This window comes from Meleagris gallopavo, chromosome 15 (assembly GCF_000146605.3).
Source record: "Meleagris gallopavo isolate NT-WF06-2002-E0010 breed Aviagen turkey brand Nicholas breeding stock chromosome 15, Turkey_5.1, whole genome shotgun sequence".
NCBI lineage: Eukaryota > Metazoa > Chordata > Aves > Galliformes > Phasianidae > Meleagris > Meleagris gallopavo.
Window position 1 is genome coordinate 15119709 of NC_015025.2, and position 19240 is coordinate 15138948.

Consider the following 19240-nt stretch of genomic DNA (forward strand, 5'->3'; position numbering starts at 1 on the left):
TTTTTTACCCTATAGCGTTTTTTTTAACAGAAAAAGACAACTTTAAAAGAAAAAATAGAGTTTGAGTTAAGTTACAAAATTAATATGAACATAGCAAAAAAAAAAAAGTAATCTGATTGCACAGACATAATCAATCTTTTGCTCTTCTTAAGGTGTTCACAAAAATGAAACTTTTCCTTTAAAATCCTTAAATAGCTATTTCTTTGTTTCTTTACTACTTTGAAACAAACCTTACACTTTCCCATGTGCTATAACAATCTGTTTAGTTTGTCAGGAAAGCATGTGCTAGAAGGTGTTCAGTGCTTACACTGCAGTAAAAAAATCAGCCTTTTTTTTCCTGAAAGGGATTTTGTCATGCTGAAAAAGCATAGGTTTTGAAGATGCCAAGGTGCTTGAAAAAATAAATGAAATAACATTTTTATATTGATGCCTGTGAACTTGTATGTACACTTCTTAGCAAAAATGCAGAATTCAATTATTATTTTTGCTACCCCTGTGTCCTGCTTACTTTTGAGGTCGCAGCTGGCTTGTTTATTTCTGTTACAAAGGTCATTGTGGACTTTCGACTGTTTCACGCTTCACGTCTTTGTTTTGGATAAATGGATTTTAAGAACAAATACATATGTCTTTGCCCCTGCATTTTAGTCCTTGATGAACTATGTCAAAGATTTGTGCAGATCTAGAGAAGTATTTAAGTAAGGTTTCAATGAAGTCTAAGCGAAGCAAACACCTGGAGGTTTTCTAGATGGAGTTTTGGAGCAGCTCTTACAGTCTGTGACGAAATTCCAGTGCTTTTGTTGGAAGTGTGGTTGAGGTGGAATTGTGAGCTGGTGAATAGCATTGTTTCAAAATACAATTGCTTGTTTAAAACAAGTAAATTACCCTGTAATGAACAAGTAGTTGCTTAGCTATCATTGCCTAAATCCTGTAACTTGATTTTGTTGCTTGCTTGTTTCTTTGTTTGTTTGCTTTTATCTTGAGGAGCCAAAAGAGGAAGAAATGACTGAAGAAGAAAAAGCAGCTCAGAAAGCCAAGCCAGTGGCAACCACCCCTATTCCAGGAACCCCATGGTAGGTACTGATTTTCCCTGCAGCCTGCAACTGGAGGACTGAAACGTCACAAGGAATGTTGCTGGATAGGTAGAGCAAGTAATAGTGCATGAAGATCCTTTCATGGCACACTTTTGATTCAGATAACATTGGAGTCTTTGTGTCTCACGCTCACTGCAGTCTGCAGTCCTGTGAGGTGCATTACTGGCATAGGTTCCATAGCCCATTCCCCTTCCTGCTGCCGATTCCTCCTGATCTGCTGTGAAATTCTGGCCCCCCAGAATTGTTTGCTACTTCTGCCCTATGCTTTGGGGAAGGAATAGGTGCAGCTGCTGACCAAAACAATCCAATTTTTTAATGTGGAATACTCATATGGCAGTATGAACACAATATAACAAGGTAAAACCAGACGTTTTGTTTCTGCTAAATCTCTAGGTGTGTGGTGTGGACCGGTGATGAGCGTGTTTTCTTCTATAACCCTACCACACGTCTTTCCATGTGGGACAGGCCAGATGACCTTATTGGAAGAGCTGATGTAGACAAAATTATTCAAGAACCTCCTCACAAAAAAGGAATGGAAGAAGGGAAAAAACTCAGTAAGAGCATTCTTTTCACCTTCCTTTAAAAGGCTGAATATAATTTATCATCTATTTTGTGTTCATTTCCAAAATTAGTAATGTCTAAATAAGTGAGAAAAATGTAGACGTATCAAAAAATGCATATAGCTTTGGGATCTCTTCAAGAAAGAGGGTGGGAATGCAAGAACATCAGATGTGGTGCAGTTTGAAAACAGCTGCCAAGAATGGAGAGCACGTAAGAGGCTGCTCAGTTGAGGCATCTTTCTGATATGAGTTGTAGTAAATGATCCTGGGATGACACATGGGCTTGGTAGTTGGAGGAGAGCTAAATGCAAGTACATAACCAGGAGATCCAGATGTGCTTTGTTAGGCTGCTTAGTCTGACTTTTTTCCTGGAAATAAAAGGTCAGTGTTCATCATTTTAAATACAAAGCCTACCATAAATCTGTTAGTCCCACCAGAACATCCTGATGGTGTTTTTCTGGAAGCAACTAAGAATGCCTCTTCCCTTATCAGAATGCAGTACTGCATGTATTGTCCGTCCTCTGGTTTTGTGTAAGGCTTCACGTGTGAGTCATCAAAGATGAAAACCTAAAGTAGTATTGAAATCTTTTGCAGTTAGAGAAGAGCATGAATCTATAGAAGAAGCAAATGAGGATGAGCCAATTAAAATTAAAAAGCGCAAGTAAGTTTTGAGTTGGTTGTTTATCTTGCTTATGAATATCTGCACGAAGTCCAACAGTCTAGATTTTAATAGCAGTTATTTCTATAAGATTTGTTTTTCACTCTGTTATAGTAGTTTGAATGTTTTATTTCCTTTTTCACGTTGTTCTCTGTAATGGAAGCAGCAGGCATTATTTTAGTCGGAGTGACTTCTACATGCTATTTTAAAAACAGTTTCACAGTTTTGTTTGTTGTTTTGTACTCTTAGGGGTGATCATAAAGTTGTTCATAGTTTGTGAGTTTGTGTTTGGAGCTAAGCACTTTTGCCCATGGTAAATATAAATCACCAAATTGTGCATTTCTTTCCAGAAATGTTTTGATGGATAAATATGTCACTTCTGTTACAGCATTTTCTGCTTTAATCACTGTAAGGTATTCTCAGTTTGAATTAACTGCTGTAGTCTTTTTCACAGAGCCTCACAGTCTTGAACAGGAGATGAGAGAATTAGTGCAGCTAACCTAAAATCTACTGCACGTCTGGCGGGGCCGTTGAACACAACCAGAATGTGTTAAGTTCTTAGGCTTGTTTCTTGGCACTGAAGTTGTTGAAAATATCTTGGTTCCTTGAGCTCTTTCAATATGAAAGCATTCCTATCCAAGTCTCAAAGAATGGTCATGACTTGTAAGGCTGTACCTCTGAAGTAACCTGTCCTATCTGTTGTGTGACCTGTTATCATTTAACCTCTGTCCCGCAGAGCTGACTTGCTACTTCTCGAGTCATACTGTATGCTTCATTTCCTCTTTTTCCCCAGGAAGGATGATAACAAAGATATTGACTCAGAGAAGGAGGCTGCTATGGAAGCTGAAATTAAAGCTGCTCGAGAGAGAGCCATCGTCCCTTTGGAGGCCCGGATGAAACAATTCAAGGACATGCTTCTAGAAAGAGGGGTTAGGGAAATAAGCATGTGTGTGAATGAGTGACTGAGTGGAGGGGTGAGAGGAAGATTCAGACAGAAATCTTCGTTCTTAGCCAATTCAGGACCTGCAGCACTTCATACAAGGAAAACAATTTCGTAATTCTTCCAGTTCATGGTTGTGTTTGGTACAAGAGTCTGTATCTCAATGAATGTTAAAATCAGCATTTCATTTCTAAATAGGTAAAATTAAACAGTTTCAAGATGGAGGTGAGGGGGGAGGAGAGAGAAAAAATAAAATAAAATCCAAGCTAAGTAAGCATAAAATTGGAAGATGCCAGTGAAAATAAATAAGAAATGGACACTTAATGTTTTGGGAGGTGTTCCTACATGGGAAAAGCAGTAAGTTCCAGTAAGTAGTAAAATTCCGTAGAAAAGCAGTAAATAGTCTGTACATTCTTATCCTTAAATGGGAGACTTCTTGTTTTTAGTTAACTAAATTGGGAATTTCCTTTATACCAACCAGTTCTGGTAAACAAATCAGACTATTAGAGTATAAATTCGGGTTTTTGGAAGTTAAATATGTGAAGTGGTTCCAGCTGCCAGTGAGCTTTTTTTTTAGTTTCAACAGCTTAATGTCATGGCTTAATTGTAATAATGCTTTCCTAAGATTAATTGAGCCTGTTTAAGCTGGAATCTCTTGTACCAGAACTGTTGTTTAAAAATCATAACGCTTACATCCAATGTCTGCTCTGTATTTTTTCTGAGAACATAAAATCTCAAGACTGACTTCTTAGTTTTCTTTTAATGTCACACAGCAGTAGTTATTCTAATGAGTAATTAAGTGTGTGCTACTATTTATAAAGTTTTCAGAGCCAATTAGTGTTGGAATTTGCTCTGGCCACCCCCCATAGCTCATCATTTATTAGCGATGAAAACTTCACCACGAGTTTGTCTCTCTCTTTTCATGCCCTATATTTTTTAAGCCAAACTGTACAACCTCTGTATATTCAAGAGAAGTTAAGCCTAAGTTAAAGTCTGACTTTATTTTTTATTAAAGGTCTCTGCTTTTTCAACATGGGAGAAAGAACTGCACAAGATAGTTTTTGATCCTCGTTATTTACTTCTCAACCCTAAAGAAAGAAAACAGGTAAAGAAGTCAAATTCACTCTCCTTCCAGCTACTGCAGGTGTTATCTAAATCCTCTGTCAATTATTTTTTTCTCCATGCAAGCCTTCCTGAGTAATCAATGTTGCAAGGGATTTTTATTATGATTAGGATTTGTCATGAAATTGCAAAAGCCAAAAAGAAGTGAGTTGATAGTTCTGCTGTTCCGAGATAAGCATTTTAGTGCAGTAAGAGTTGTATGCATACAAAAACTTCCCAAAACCTGAATGAAATGGTCAGAATCTTCAGTATCTTGTCAAACTACTGGAGTAATGATTAATGCAGTTGAAAAAATGATAGTAATAAAAAATAGTTTAAAAATCCCAAACACCTCATTTATTCTTAAGCAAGTTCTCACTCAGGAAGCTTTGAATGGATGTACACAGACAGAAAACTCAAAAACACAAGAAGTGTCTGCTTGCTTAAACACATGTCCCAGTAAAATGTTAACGTGAACATGTAAGGAACTGTTCCTGTTCCCAGAGCACACGCTCAGTGTGTTGGAGTTCAGAATATTGGAGTAATTCACACATTCAAGTACAGAGCACTTGTAGCCATTCTTTCTGCCTTGTCTGTGTTGGTTCTGTGGTGGGAGAAAGGGGCCAAGGGAAAAGGAAAGAAGTGGGATTTTTCTCCGTCCTTGCCTAGAGCTGATGTGGTGCAGGTTTTTATGTTTTGTGATGTTTCTGTAGGTATTTGATCAGTATGTGAAAACCCGAGCAGAAGAAGAGCGCAAGGAGAAGAAAAACAAAATAATGCAGGCCAAGGAGGATTTCAAGAAAATGATGGAAGAATCAAAGATTAACCCGAGGTAGGAACTTCTTTGTCATTCGTGTGCATAAGCACTGCAAGAACCCAGTATTCTGGGTGGTGGTAGGTAGATCAACTTCATTAACCTCTTTCAAAATGGTCAAAGAGGAGAAAAACGAGGTATTAAAATCTTTTTTTGCCTACTGTATTAGTCTATAAAATAACGGAACTTTATCACATCTTATGTATTCTTAGTCATTTTGAAAAATTCCCACAACATTCTCTGGAATGTGAGAGGTTTCAAGATCCACCACAGTTCTTCTTTAATAACCCTGTTTCCTAAGAATATTTGTAGTCTCTGAGAAGTGTTAGGGAGGATTCATCAGTTTGAGAGTTTGAAGGGACATTTTTCTGTTTAAAAGTGTGTTAATAATAATATAACTTTTTAATGTTTTGTTTAATATGAAAATTGTTACTTACCCTTCTCACCCAGGGCAGCATGCAGTGGTAACAGTGAAATGATAACAGTAAATGTACTAACGTTCAGGATTACATTGCTAGAAATGTTTGTTTCACAACTTTCTCACGTAGAGTTCATGAAATAGGTGCTTATGTCAACAGGTGAGCGTTCTCTTTCAGCATCTCTTGGCTTACTTGGCATTAATTCTTTTACAGTGAAGAAACTGCTTGTTTGGTTTGCTTCAGTGTAATTATTTTAGTGACCGGCGTTGGGAATTGAGGGAACCCAGTGTTATGTAAATTCTTACATGACTTCAAATCTGGTTCACAACTCTTACTGTAAAGCACCAGTCTGCTCATTTAACGAGGGCAGAGATTTTGGTAGTCTAGGACGGATGGAGTCATGAGAATATTTTAAGAAAAACTGGATCAGTGAGTTCCACGTAGCATTCACAGACCAGCATCAAAGCTTCCTGTTAGCTGTAGTGTTCTCAGCTTCCAAGATATGTGCAGTGTGTCGTATTGGGACTGATTCTTACCTAATTATGGACTGGGGTGGGAGAGAGAACTCCGACTGAAAGACTGTCTTGTTTAATCTTATCCTTTGTCTTCTGGTTTCAGTGTTTGTCTAAAGATATTGCTGTACCTCTGTGAGCGTCAGACTGCTTTTAATCATCTATCTCAGTCCAACATGCTCAAGAGTTTGTGTTCCACTTAAGCAGCTCTTGTTCTTCAATATAGCTGTACATTCATTTTCTAATCTTTTTGAACAAGCTACCAAATTCTCTTCTTGTTTCAATTTACCCTACAGCAACAGTAGGCTGGATTTTCCAAGTCTAATTATTTCCATGCTGTGATGAAAACATTCGTATGATTATAAGTGTCTCACGTATTCTTGGGGCCAGATTTGCATCAGAGCTTGGAAAAAGCAGAATAGTGGTTTTTTTTGAGGTAAGTGGCAGTACTATATCTACTGCACAGATTGGAATCTGGCCCTGGAGGTGAGAGAACTGTCAGGAAAATGCTATGGGGATAATGGGTTGAAAGCCCAGTACTGCTGCAACTGCCCATAGTGTGTGAAGTATTTTCAACTCCATGTGTTTTAAGATAAGGCAATACAGTGTTCACTGCAGGGGAAGATTTCGGCAGCCAGTGTTACATTGTGACTAACACAGTAAGATGATTTCCTTGGTAAACTCTTAGCATGGTTTGGCTGCAAGTGAATGCATGCAAAGTTTTTAATTTCACAGCTGTGAAATACCTGGACAAGACTGGTGGCTGAACTGCTTAACCACAAAAAAGACAACTTACAGCCAGCTGAGTTTTCATTTCCTCTTCTTGGTTGTGTTGTAGTTTCTCTTCCTACACCTACCACCTGCGTGTTCTGCAGGTAGTTCTATTAAACCAAAACAGCAGCAAACCAATACCTTACAAGTGTCTAACGTGTGCGTGCCTACACTGGACTCCTTTCTGTAATTCACTGATCAAGCATCTCTACAGTGAGAACATAGGATGGTTTTTCTTTTTTTCTTTTTGTTTTTCATTGTGCTCTGGCATGTATACCAGCAGAGGAAATATTTCTCTGCTAACCTGCTTCCAAGCAAAGACAGCTCTGCCACATGAGTTCACTTGCCATTTTGTTGCAGAACTACTTTTAGTGAATTTGCAGCCAAGCATGCTAAAGACTCGAGATTCAAGGCAATTGAAAAGATGAAAGATCGAGAGGCCTTGTTTAATGAGTTTATCGCAGCGGCAAGAAAGAAGGAAAAGGAAGATTCGAAGACCAGGGGTGAGAAGGTAAGGTGAATTTTTTTTTAGCTGAGTGGTGTGAGCCTGAGTGAGATGGGACAGAGCTCGTGCTTGGATGGCAGCATGCCTTGTCTGGGACTCAGCCCTTCCCTTCCTGTAGGTGTTTTACAGTGTAAGCTCTTCACAGATGTCTCTTTGGTCTTTCCAAACTAACTGCTTTTAAGTTTGCAGGTATACTCACTTAGAGTGTGTTGAGCTTATATTTGTGACACTGAGAACACTTTAAAATATTGTCCCTGGGCACTGAGAGGAACACAGTTCTTGTCCTGCTTGGCTGGGAGACCCAGAGCTGGCTGTTACCTCTCTGTTCTCTTAGTGTAGGCAGTAAGACCTTAGAATTCTCTGCAGGCTGCTCCAAGTAAATTTCAAACAACTTCCATGTTTTCTTTCCATTTAAAGCTAGCACTTCAGTGACTTAATCTTTCAGTAAATATATCTTATGTATAAACTGCTGCTTATTAGAATTAAAGGTCAGCTATTAAAGATTAATGAATTCCAAATGTCATCTGACCGTAGTGTCAATAGTCAAGAGCAGGCTTTCATAGCATCAGAGGATGGTTTGGGTTGGAAGGGACCTTTAAGATCACTTAGTTCCAGCCCCCTGCTGTAGGCAGGGACACCTCCCATGGCCCAGGTTGCTCGCAGCCCCATCCAGCCTGGCCTTGAGCTTTCAGGGAGGGGGCATCCACAGCCTCTCTGGGCAACCTGTGCCAGCATCTCACCACCCTCACAGGACAGAACTTCTTCCTAATATCCAGTCTAAATCTACCCTCTTCCAGTTTAAAGCCGTTTCCCCTTGTCCTGTCACTACCTGCCCTTACAAGAAGTCCCTCCCCAGCTTTCCTGTCGGCCCCTTCAGGTACTGGTAGACCACTATGAGGTCTCCCTGCAGCCTTCTCCTCTCCAGGCTGCGAAGCCCCAGCTCTCTCAGCCTGTCCTCGCAGAGGAGGTGCTCCGGCCCTCTGATCATCATCACAGCCCTCCTCTGGACAACTCCATGTCCTCCTTGTGCTGGGGGCTCCAGAACCGGACGCAGTGCTCCAGATGAGGTCTCGAGAGAGCAGAGCAGAGCAGAGGGGCAGAATCACCTCCCCTACCCTGCTGGGCTTCCTTCCCTTGCTGTGCTCTCAGTGCTAGGAGAGCAATTGACTGCAGAGGTGACACTGGGTGCTACCACCAAAATGTGCAGCCTTCCTGCAATGTCCCTGTGTGGTGTGTGAGTGGAGAAAAGAACCTCTAAAGGCTGATTTTTAACATGTTGAAGTCTGCAGTCTTTATTTCATAACGTAAAGTTAATGTATGTTTCACTTAGAATACTTGCAGAGGATAAAAATGCTGAACAGCACATTAGATTTGCAGACAGTTTTCTTATTCAATAAGTCTCGTGTATTTTTTTCTTAATCCAGGAGCTCTGATCTTTTTTTCCAAATGTTGCCTGATTGCCGATATTTTCAATAAATGATTGTGCTCTTAGAGGAGAACTGATGTGTTTCAGAACTAGAATTTTACATACTGCTTTAAAGCATTCTTACAGCTTAGTGCAAAGTAAAATGTTGTATTGTTGCATGATTGTTCTTAAGTTAAAGTTAAAAGAAGAGAGACTGTGTTTGTTTGCTTTTGAAATAATGTTTTTTTTCTCCAAAAGCCTTTTGTAACCATTTTATGTATTCTGTTTTATAACAAGTGGATAGATTTTACAGTTATGTGCTGTGCGGCCTGTCAATCAGTTCAGTCTGACAGCTGTCAATCACTGACACGCAAATATTATGGGATTCCCCTAGTGAGGAAAGAATTGGTATCTCTGTGTGGTGACTTTAGCCTCCCGCAGCTCCGGTACTTTACATTTTTTTAGTTTTTTTCCTTGTGAAGTGATGAGAGTTGTACCTGCAATGTGTTAACTGCCAAAAAAAAAAAAAAAAAGACCTAAATACACCTGAAATATTTTCGGTCTTATTTTCCTTTGATTTTGAAAGTGTTTAAAACAACAGAAAATTTAAAGCGTTGAACTTGAAGCTTTCTCAGTCTGTTTTAAAAGTCCAAAATCTCGATTTAAGGAGGATCCACTTTACAGAAATCTTTAATGTAAGGGTTTGGAGTCACCCAGCGTTTTGATTTTTGCTGTGAGTTGCGGCTCACTGGCTGCTGATGGGCGCTTGGGTTTTCAGCTGCTCTCCGCTCAGCAGCAGGGGGCAGCGAGTGCTGGGGGGAGCAGGCAGGGAGCGGCTCTGTGGGGCTGGCCTGCGGCTCTGTGGGGCTGGCCTGCGGCTCTGTGGGGCTGGCCTGCGGCTCTGTGGGGCTGGGCAGCACTGCTGTCCTGTGGCAGCCCTGCCGAGGGTCCCCCTCTGCGCTGTTTGCCAGCTGGTTATGTGTTGTTTGCTCACCTGCACTGAACTTCAGATCCCAGAGCTGCGATCCTAAAAGGCTGTTCTTTGGTGAGACGTTCTGAAGTTTTAACTAAAAAGCAAATCGCAGTGCTTGTGCTGCAGATGCTGCAGGTGAAAGGTAGTTCTGGCCGAAGTGAAACCCCTGCTTGGAGAGTCGCTCGTGCTGCTTAGGAGGAATTGGCTCAGTGCTCCCTTCCTCCTGCGGCTGTTGCTTACGGAGCGTCAGTCTGGGGGCTGGGGGCACACAGTGCTGGGGCTGGGATGCTGTTCCTGACGGGGCGGGCTTGGTAGGCTTTGGGCTTGCATTGCATTGCTGTGGAAGCACGTCCTGCAGTGCTGTGTTCCGAGATCTGATCGCCTTTTTCCACGGAAGGTGTCTGTTTTTGCAGGGTGTTGGTGCGGGGTGCTTCTGGTGAGCTCTGAGAGACCCTTACTTTATAGACTTCTGTATTATGATCTGGGCACCGTTTGATTTTTGACATATTTCTAATGCCATGGCTTAGAAAGCTTCATATTTTTATACTGCATGCATGTTTAAAGATGTTTTGAAACAACATTCTTTATCTTAAAATGAATAAATGGTTTGCTTAGCATTTTGTTCAGCTTTTTAAGCAAAATGATAGTGCTGTAGATACAGAGTAACTCCTCGGCTGGCTCTAACCGCTGTTCTCTAATCTCTGCCTACTGTCTGAACCTTTCTGAGATAGTAAAGAAAAAAGTCTATAAATCCTTGATGTTTATGTATTAATATTGTAAAGAGTTTAAGTTGTCGCTGGATCAGCCTGCAGAATGTTGTTCTGAGCTTTGTTTCATTCCTACGTGCCGAAACCAATCATTTTAGAGCAGCAGGCTGGCAGTCCTCTGGAAATGCAGTGTGTTCACCTCCTTTGTGAACCTCAGCGTCCCAGAGCTGAACTGCTTTTGGTGATTTTCAGATGGATGAGGAGAGGTGATAAGTATCACAAACCGAATGGCCAGTCCTTCTCAACTAATGGTTTTAGTGCTGTGCCGGGACCGAAGACTTTGCTCCATAGTCAGCAAGGCTTGGGATGCCGCGAAGGCAGCGTGCTCGACCTTGTGTCCAGTCTGCCCATTCACAGACACGGCTGCAGGTTGCTCAGGGAGCCAGGCTAACAGCAGGCCTCCTGCTTCTGTTCTCACACACGGGGTCTTAAATGCCAAACCAGACTTCTGTGGCATCAAGTGTTGGCAATAAAAAGGAAAAATCAGCTAGAAGTTAAAGTCAGGAAAGAGGGAAATCATCTACCCCAGAAAACAGAGGTGTAATAAGGCACAGGAGTTGCTCTTGTGACTGCTGATTCTGGGAGTTTGGGTGAAAATTGGTTGCTCGCTTTTGTCTTAAGATTCAAACAAACAACAATAACAAAAACAAACAAATAAAGCAGAACAAAAATCCAGCAGGACTGATGCTCTGCCAGCCGTTGGGAGTGCTGTCATTTTGGACAGAGTGTTGACATCCCATTTAAAGCTGAAAATGTAAACTAAAAATTATCCTTATTTGCATATCTGTCTTTTAATGTAATTCACTTAATTACTGCTGTATGTGTTCTTTATTGGTTAGATCCATCTTAGGATGCTGCTACTTAAGAGTAGATCCAAGTGCTTACCTCTGTTTATTGCACACTTGGAATACGAGTCCTTAAATGCACGATTTATTTAGAGCCCTGCTTAAAACTGCATAGCTTCTGTGATATTGATAGTGGAATGCTGCAGTGGAGAATCAGTAGCTTGTTATTTTGATATGTAAAAGCTCAAAAAATGAGCTGAAATTGAAGAAATAAAATTGGTGAATCATTCTCTAATGAATATAGCTCATCTTAGGTTTAGCAGATCTTCCTGCTGTAAAATCTTCCTAAAGAGGAAGTGAGTTTTAGATGTGTGAGGTCTAAATTCGGAGTTTTAGTAGTTCTAATGCTTTTTCTAAGTTAAAATGGTATGTAATGTTAGTATACTTCCCTCTAATGGAGGTAAGTTCATTTCTTCTTTCATAAGAGCAAACTGCTAGTATCAAAGTCTCTTTCTCAAGTGTTATCTTTCTGTTATTGTCTGTAAAATAGATCAAAATGGACTTCTTTGAACTACTGGCTAACCACCACCTGGACAGTCAGTCTCGCTGGAGCAAAGTGAAGGACAAAGTAGAGACTGACCCTCGTTACAAAGCTGTGGATAGCTCTTCACAGAGGGAAGACCTTTTCAAACAGTACATTGAAAAAATAGCTAAGGTACGTGTGTGCCATTTGGAAGTAACTTTGCATGTTCTGCTGGTTACGTTGCTGATGATGTGTGAGGGAACTACAACTGTAAGATAGCCTCACGCTTTCCATGCTTAAGAAAACTCTGCCCGGTGGTTATTTGTGGAAGCACCCTGGAACGGCTGCAAGTCTTAGCAGTGCTGTCCATGGCTCTGCTGCTGCATGGTGTGTGTGTGCCTGCACGCATACCTTGCATTCATGCACGGGTGAACTTACTCAGAACAGAAAAAACAGAGTCCTGTAAGGTCATTGGCTTCAGAACGTGCAGACATCGCACTGACGACTGAACCAAAATGGGTACTTTCCATCCAAAATGTGATTTTCGTATCAGCTGAACTTCCAGGATGGTGGGTGGTTCACACGCAGCTCCTTCACTGCTGCCTGTCTCTGAATGCAGCGTTCCTGCCTTTCTCTTCAAGGAGATTGATGGTGGAGTAGGTGAAGGTTGGCTGAAGGTGGTTATACTGCTTCCCTCAGCCATTACTCACAGTGAGGGAAGCACTCGTGAGAAATGTCGTTCTGTGATCAGAACAAGTGTGTGTTGCAGCCAGACTTCTTTCCCCCATGCAGCCCCTACAGCAATTCAGCAGTTCTTGAAGCAAAATTTTGTAGCCTTGTAGATCTTACATCACTTTGAAGTATTTTGTGCTGAGATACTTTCGGTTTGATAATCCTTTAATTTGCTAACCTGCCTAATGAAAGCATGAAAGATGTCAGGTCGTTTTTATTGAGGAAAAACTTCTATTCTTACATTGCAGAATTTAGATTCTGAAAAGGAAAAGGAGCTGGAAAGACAAGCTCGCATCGAAGCAAGTTTGCGTGAACGAGAAAGAGAAGTGCAGAAAGCTCGATCAGAGCAAACCAAGGAGATCGACAGAGAGCGTGAGCAGCACAAACGGGAGGAAGCTATACAGAACTTCAAAGCACTGCTGTCTGACATGGTAAGGCACAAACGGGTTCTGTCTTCATTCCAGGAGCTTGGCAGTGCATTCTTTTCCAGTTGATGCCCTGTATGAAATGCACTTTGGCATTTTCAATTAAGCTTACATAGATAGAGAATTGTCTTCATCTTCTTTACAAGAGAACACTCTTCCAGGACAAATGCAGGATTTCTCCTCCTTCATTTGAATTAATGCGTAGTGCTTCCCTCTGCTGCTGCTTGGTTTGTGTTTCACAGAAAGCTGCTATTGTCTCTGAATTTTTTTTGAAGAGCTTTAATTTTTAATTTGAATTGTAGTAGAGGGGATAGAAGAACGCTGAGTATTAAGTAACAGTTGTCAGTGAACCTTAGAAAAACATGTTTACAGAAATAATCATCCCTTTGCCCAGGTGCGTTCCTCAGATGTGTCGTGGTCTGACACCAGAAGGACCCTGCGCAAAGATCACCGATGGGAGTCTGGCTCCTTGCTGGAAAGAGAAGAGAAAGAAAAGCTCTTCAATGAGCACATCGAAGCACTTACCAAAAAGAAGAGGGAACACTTCAGGCAACTTCTGGATGAAACTTCAGCGGTAAGAGCTAAATATGCTCAGACATGAGATATTTGCAAGTCCGTGGGGAGTTGGACTTTTCAGTTTTCTGTCAAGAGCTAATTTTTGTTTGGCTTTATTTCCTGGGACCGTTTGCTTCACCAGTCTCTTTTCTCCATAAGAAAAATGTAAGCGTTACATTTCCTTACTTATCTTGAGTTCTGTTTCAGTTTAACATACAGTTCATTTGCATTTAAACTTCTAATCAGTGATTTTTTTTTATCTCCTGCAGGATGTTACGTTTCTTCAGTATTGAGTTGCTTGATATTCTTTTCTATATGGCATCTTGCTCTTTCAAATAACCAGTGTGTTTATCTCGATACCAGCAGACGATCTTTTGTCTGTCTCAGCGTTCTGTTTTAAATCATGCTTTTTAATTTGAACTTCTGTGCCACGCTGAGGGAGCCTGTCATCTTCTCAGTGTGCTGTGGGGCTCTAGCGAGTCTTGGTCTTTTAAAATTGTGTACCAGCTTCAGTCGGCTTTCTTAACCCTACAGCTTTGAGTGTTTTTAAGGCATTGGTTAAAAGCTCTTAGAACGGCAGGCAGATCTTAGTGGGACAGAATCAAATGGCAGATGTTATTTTGAAGCCGGTTTCCTGTAGGTAATTTTTCACAGCATATATCCGTAGATATGTTCTAGAAAAAGGTCTTAGAATGTAAATGATGTCTGGGAGGATGTTGATTCGAAAGTGTCTGAAGAAAAGTGAATGTATGAGATCATATAACAAAAAACACAAGTACAGAAATAGGAGTGATGAAAACCCAACACTTGGATACAGCAGTGATTTTGTTGGTGTGCTTTGGGGATATTTACTTTCAGATGTGGTAATATTTATATCCCACATCTGTAGGATATAATTTTTCTTGCAGTTTTAACTATTTTTGCTTCTTTTGAAAGATAACTTTAACATCGACATGGAAAGAAGTAAAAAAAATCATTAAAGAAGACCCGAGGTGCATTAAATTTTCGTCAAGTGACCGGGTAAGAGGTTTGCATTACTGTTGTTGGCCTTCACTGTGGTGCAGGATACGGAGAAGGAAAATCAGGGACTGCTGAAATGGTGCCTGCCTTATGTGTATGTTAATATTTTTAATTAAAAAATGCAAAAAGTAGACAAAAATACATTCATCGTGGGACTTCTACTTACATTCAGTATGTCGAATTGCATGAAGTACTTTGTCTGCGTTCGACGTTCTGAGTTTGTCTTCTGTCTTTCAGAAAAAACAAAGGGAGTTTGAGGAGTACATTAGAGACAAATACATTACTGCCAAAGCTGACTTCCGAACACTCTTGAAGGAGACCAAATTTATAACATACAGGTGTGTAGCAGAATGTCACCAAGAGCTCTGTTTGTGCTTTTGTGTGTAAGTGGCAAGAAGCTGCTCTTTTGTTCCCTAGAATAATTTTGCCTAAACTTATTCTATAATTTTTTCCTAATCTGTCAAAAAAAATAATAATCTGTAGTTGGTAGAGGATTTGTTTTGGTTTGCTTTGACATTTCTCTAATGGTTAACAAATAATGAAAATCAAACCAGCACAGATGTCTTTTGCTTCAGAATGGCATTATGTTTACCCTGGGCTGTCAGGCATTGGATTCATTTTGTGGTGAGGGCCATCTTCTGTGCTTGTGTCAGTCCTTGCCCTTCCAGTCGTCACTGGAGTGTTTTGGAGTTTTGGTTTCAGGGGATGCCACTCAGTGAGCAAATCGCAGCGCACACAGTTTACTACCAAAGCTGTGAAATCCTAATTGTCTGCCTCAGTTGGATGCCTAATTTAAAACTCTCGATTTTTGTCCCCCTAAGTTTTTAGCATTTAGGCGGTTCATGTAGTGCTGTACAAGGCCATGGCAGCCAGGCACAAGTCTTCCATGGTGCTTAAGTAATTTAGCACGAGGGCTACAGATATGTCCTCCTCTGCTTTGAGTACTGCTGCTGTGACTGATTCTGAGCAGAAAGTGGTTGTTGCCCAGGTTCCCTGGCACTGCTCTGCCCCCGACTGCTGCGCTGCGGAGTGGGGCGGCAGCCCAGGCCGTGCCAGGCAGTAATTCCTTCTGCCTGCTTCCAGATCCAAAAAGCTGATCCAGGAGTCAGACCAGCATCTGAAGGATGTGGAGAAGATACTACAAAACGACAAGCGCTATCTGGTGCTCGACTGCGTGCCGGAGGAGCGACGCAAACTCATCGTGTCCTACGTGGACGACCTGGACCGCCGAGGTCCGCCCCCGCCGCCCACAGCCTCGGAGCCGACGAGACGGACGACAAAGTAGCGCTGAGGTCACTGAAGGCAAGAGTATCTGTTAAATCAAAAAGCTTGCATGAGCCATCTGTCGGGTTTATACATATACATTACCGTGAATATATTGCAAAACCATCTTAGGAACAGAGGAGAAAGCAGTATTTGTGAACGTAAAATGGTCTCTGTATAAAAGTAGAAAATGTATATAAAAAGAGGAGGAAAAAAGAACGTGGCGATTATTTATGAGTTTCTGAGGGCAGGACTGGTGGGGCCCAGCTGTGCTGACTGTGCCGGGTGTCCTGGAGCAGTGGGGCAGGAGGGGCAGAGTGGTGCAGCTCCCAGAGCTGTGCGTGGGGCTCAGATGCGAGCGTGGCCCTGGGGCTGGCTGGCTGTGAAGGTGAGATGCTGCCGTAGCTGAAACTGCTGATGGCTGAGGGCTGCGTTGTGGTAACAGGTGCCGATTCCGTGCTTGATTGCACCCTTGTATGTGGTGATAAATCCATTGGAGCCCGAGTTAAAACCAAAAGAAGAATTAGCACTGCAGAGACCAAATTAAATTTGCTCACAGGTCTGCTTTGTTCCTTACCCTATCCATGGATTAGAAACAAAATCAGGTTGCTCTGCCCAGGCAAAGATCTGTCCAATGATTTTTACTCCAGTTGGAAAGATGTGGCTGTAGCAGTGGCTACCCAACAGAGCAGGACGGTTGTATAAATGTTTTTATTTACGATAAGTGATCTTTGCATACTTCTGGATTAGACTGTGGATTCCCCTTCTGGGCAATTCTTGTAAACTATACTCCTGTTTTGAATGTTAAACTTGTGTTTCTAAAGTTTAATTTTGAAATGTTGGGATTGTTCAGTTTATGTATTTGAACTACAATAAACCAACTCCTTTTTTATATGGATTGTACAGGCCTAACGCCAGTTTTTGTTGGGTTTTGTTGGAGTTGTGAATACAAGAGCAGAGCAAAGAACTGAAGTCCTATTGCCTAAAATGTTGGCTGTGTTTTGCCAAACTGTGTGATACTGTACAGCATCAAATTAAATTTCATAAACATTCAGATCAGCATCTGTGCAATTCGGTGCCAAACAGAATTATTTTCCAGTTCAGTTCTTCAGGCTGTGGCGTTTCTTCCTTTGCCTGCACGGGGGGTGTGGGTCTGTCCCTCTGGGCCGAGGAGTGGGAGATTAAGGTCGTGTCATTAATATGAAGGTAAATGAGCGTCTGTTTGTATAACGTTGCCTTTGCAGCATTATCCATGCCCTACAGCTTCTAATTAGGTGCCTCTGTTTAAATTCATCACCAGCAGCAACAGAGAATTAGCACTCGGGCTGTGGAGGAAGCAGCTCGGTAGCAGTAATGAGTCCTGTCCCCGTGGGGGTGCAGGCCTGCAGTGCTGCTCTGTGCACTGTTGGTCTGGCTCTGGTTTCGTTGTGAAACCGATTCCACTACCAGCAGAGGTTTCAGCTGAAGAAAAAGCCGTCGCCTGTTGCTGTAGTGGCGACTCCTTCACCCCCGACTCAGTTCTGATGGCTGCTGCTGCACGCCTTGCTCCCCTCAGCAGTGCCCCGTGGTGCAGCCTGCGGCCAGAAGGAATGCTGAAGGACACAGCACTGCAAACCTCAGCATCCCAGGCGTTGCTGAGCTGAGAGCTGGGAGCTGCCAGCGCCTCCCAGACACAGGGGTGGTGCCCTGCACTGCGTGCAAGTGGGTGACGGGCTGCCCAGGTCCTGTACCCCCCCAGCTCTCAGGGCTCTGTCCCAGCAGCACGCCCCCAGCATGGCCCCAGCTGCAGCCACCTGGAAAGCGCAACAATCAGCAGCTCCACACAGGCACGTTTGGAACAACTTTACTTCTGGTACCAGAGTGCAGGCTTTCTGTACAAGAACAAAAAAAAGGACATTTAAAAAAAATGTTTACTCTTGGCATTCTTTTTTAACCATTTTAAAAAAAAGGTACTCCTGAAAGCCACCACTTGTAGTAAATGCGTGAGGCAGCGCACGTCCCCCTTACTCATCCCTTTGGGATGGCGAATGCCCCCTGCTCCTGCCCCACAGACTCCAGGCAGGGCCTCCCCACGCTCCTCATTAGAGGCTGAGGGCCAGAGGTACCACAGGAGCTGCAGGGCGTCCGAAGCGCGCAGTACGAGAGGGGCTGTGGGCAGAGTGCACTTGGCCCTGAGAGCCGGGTGGAAGCTTCCCTGCAGGACACAGGTGTGGTGGATGCAGCACAGCTGCACAGCAGGGCCACCCTCATGGGGACACTGCTAAAGTGATGGTGGTAATTGCTGTAATTGACTTTATTTATTCACTTGGTCTTGCAGGAGCGGTTCTCAGACTGAAAATTTTTTTTTGACATTTGCTCGAGTAAAAAAAAGGATCTGAACAATCTTAAGAGTAGAAAGGGGAGCCTGGCCATGCACAGAGGAAGAGTTACTGGTTTTATTATTATACTTATTATTATAATCTAGGACAGTGGGCAGCCTCTGGAGGAGAGCAGTATTGGGTTGGATTCTCTTTTAGAATGTCATAAATTAGCAACTTGAACTTTTTCTTAAAAAAAAAGGAATAAATAAATAAATTAAAAAGAGAAAAAGAGAGAGAGAGCATGAAGTGCAGGAGTGAACAGCAACAGGACAATAAAAATGACCACAGCAAAATACAAGAAGTGCAGAAAAAGAGAAAAAAAAAGCCCAGGTTCAATTTGGTTTGCAATCAGTGTGTTTTGGAAGCATCATTTATAAAGGTATTTCATATACCCAAAAGGCACCACAGTATCTACAACGCCAAATCCTGGGGAGGTTCGGTGGGGAGTTCCCTGGGAGTTCTGGGCACAACAATTCCTTTCTGCGTTTGGTTTTGCTGTCGGTAAAAAGAGGAAATGATGATGGCAAAACGACAGATGTGAAAAATGGGGACACGGCTCTGATATTGTGAAATAATAGGTGGGATATTTCTAGGATTAAGCTTTAAAGAATCAGCATGGATTACAAAAACCCACCACCCCACACCGAGCTGCACACAGCCGCCCCGCACTGCCGCCTCACCACCCCGCACATCAGCCACCATTACAGCAACGCCACCGGGGCACTGGGACAGCAAAAGCTGAGACCCCCCAGCTGCTCCGTGTTGAGTCCGAGCTCCCAGCACGTGGGTAAACGGAAACCTGGGGGCGGCTCGGTGCGCTCAGCCCCACTCCCACTGCAGCTGGGCTGCCCCTGCACACTGCCATTCACATAGCAGCAATTCAACAGAGGAATAGGAAAAGAAAAGGGGGAAAAAAAAAAAAAAGAAAAGAATACGTAATAACTTACGTATAATGTATGCTATACGAAGTTATTACGTGTTATTGTCTGTAAAATAGATCAAAATGGTACTTCTTTGAACTACTGGCTAACCACCACCTGGACAGTCAGTCTCGCTGGAGC

General features: G+C 42.3%; 1 protein-coding gene across 1 annotated transcript; it reads left to right on the top strand.

Moving 5' to 3' along the window:
* Positions 1-936: 936 nt before the first annotated feature.
* On the top strand, positions 937-16873 carry TCERG1 (transcription elongation regulator 1; the record flags this gene model as incomplete). The annotated part of the gene is made up of 13 exons (XM_010719218.3): positions 937-1070; positions 1485-1645; positions 2246-2312; positions 3103-3238; positions 4265-4354; positions 5064-5182; positions 7227-7377; positions 11852-12016; positions 12805-12987; positions 13376-13555; positions 14473-14556; positions 14794-14894; positions 15640-16873. Coding segments are annotated over 13 exons (1773 nt in total), but the record flags the coding sequence as incomplete, so codon positions are not given.
* Positions 16874-19240: the final 2367 nt, after the last annotated feature.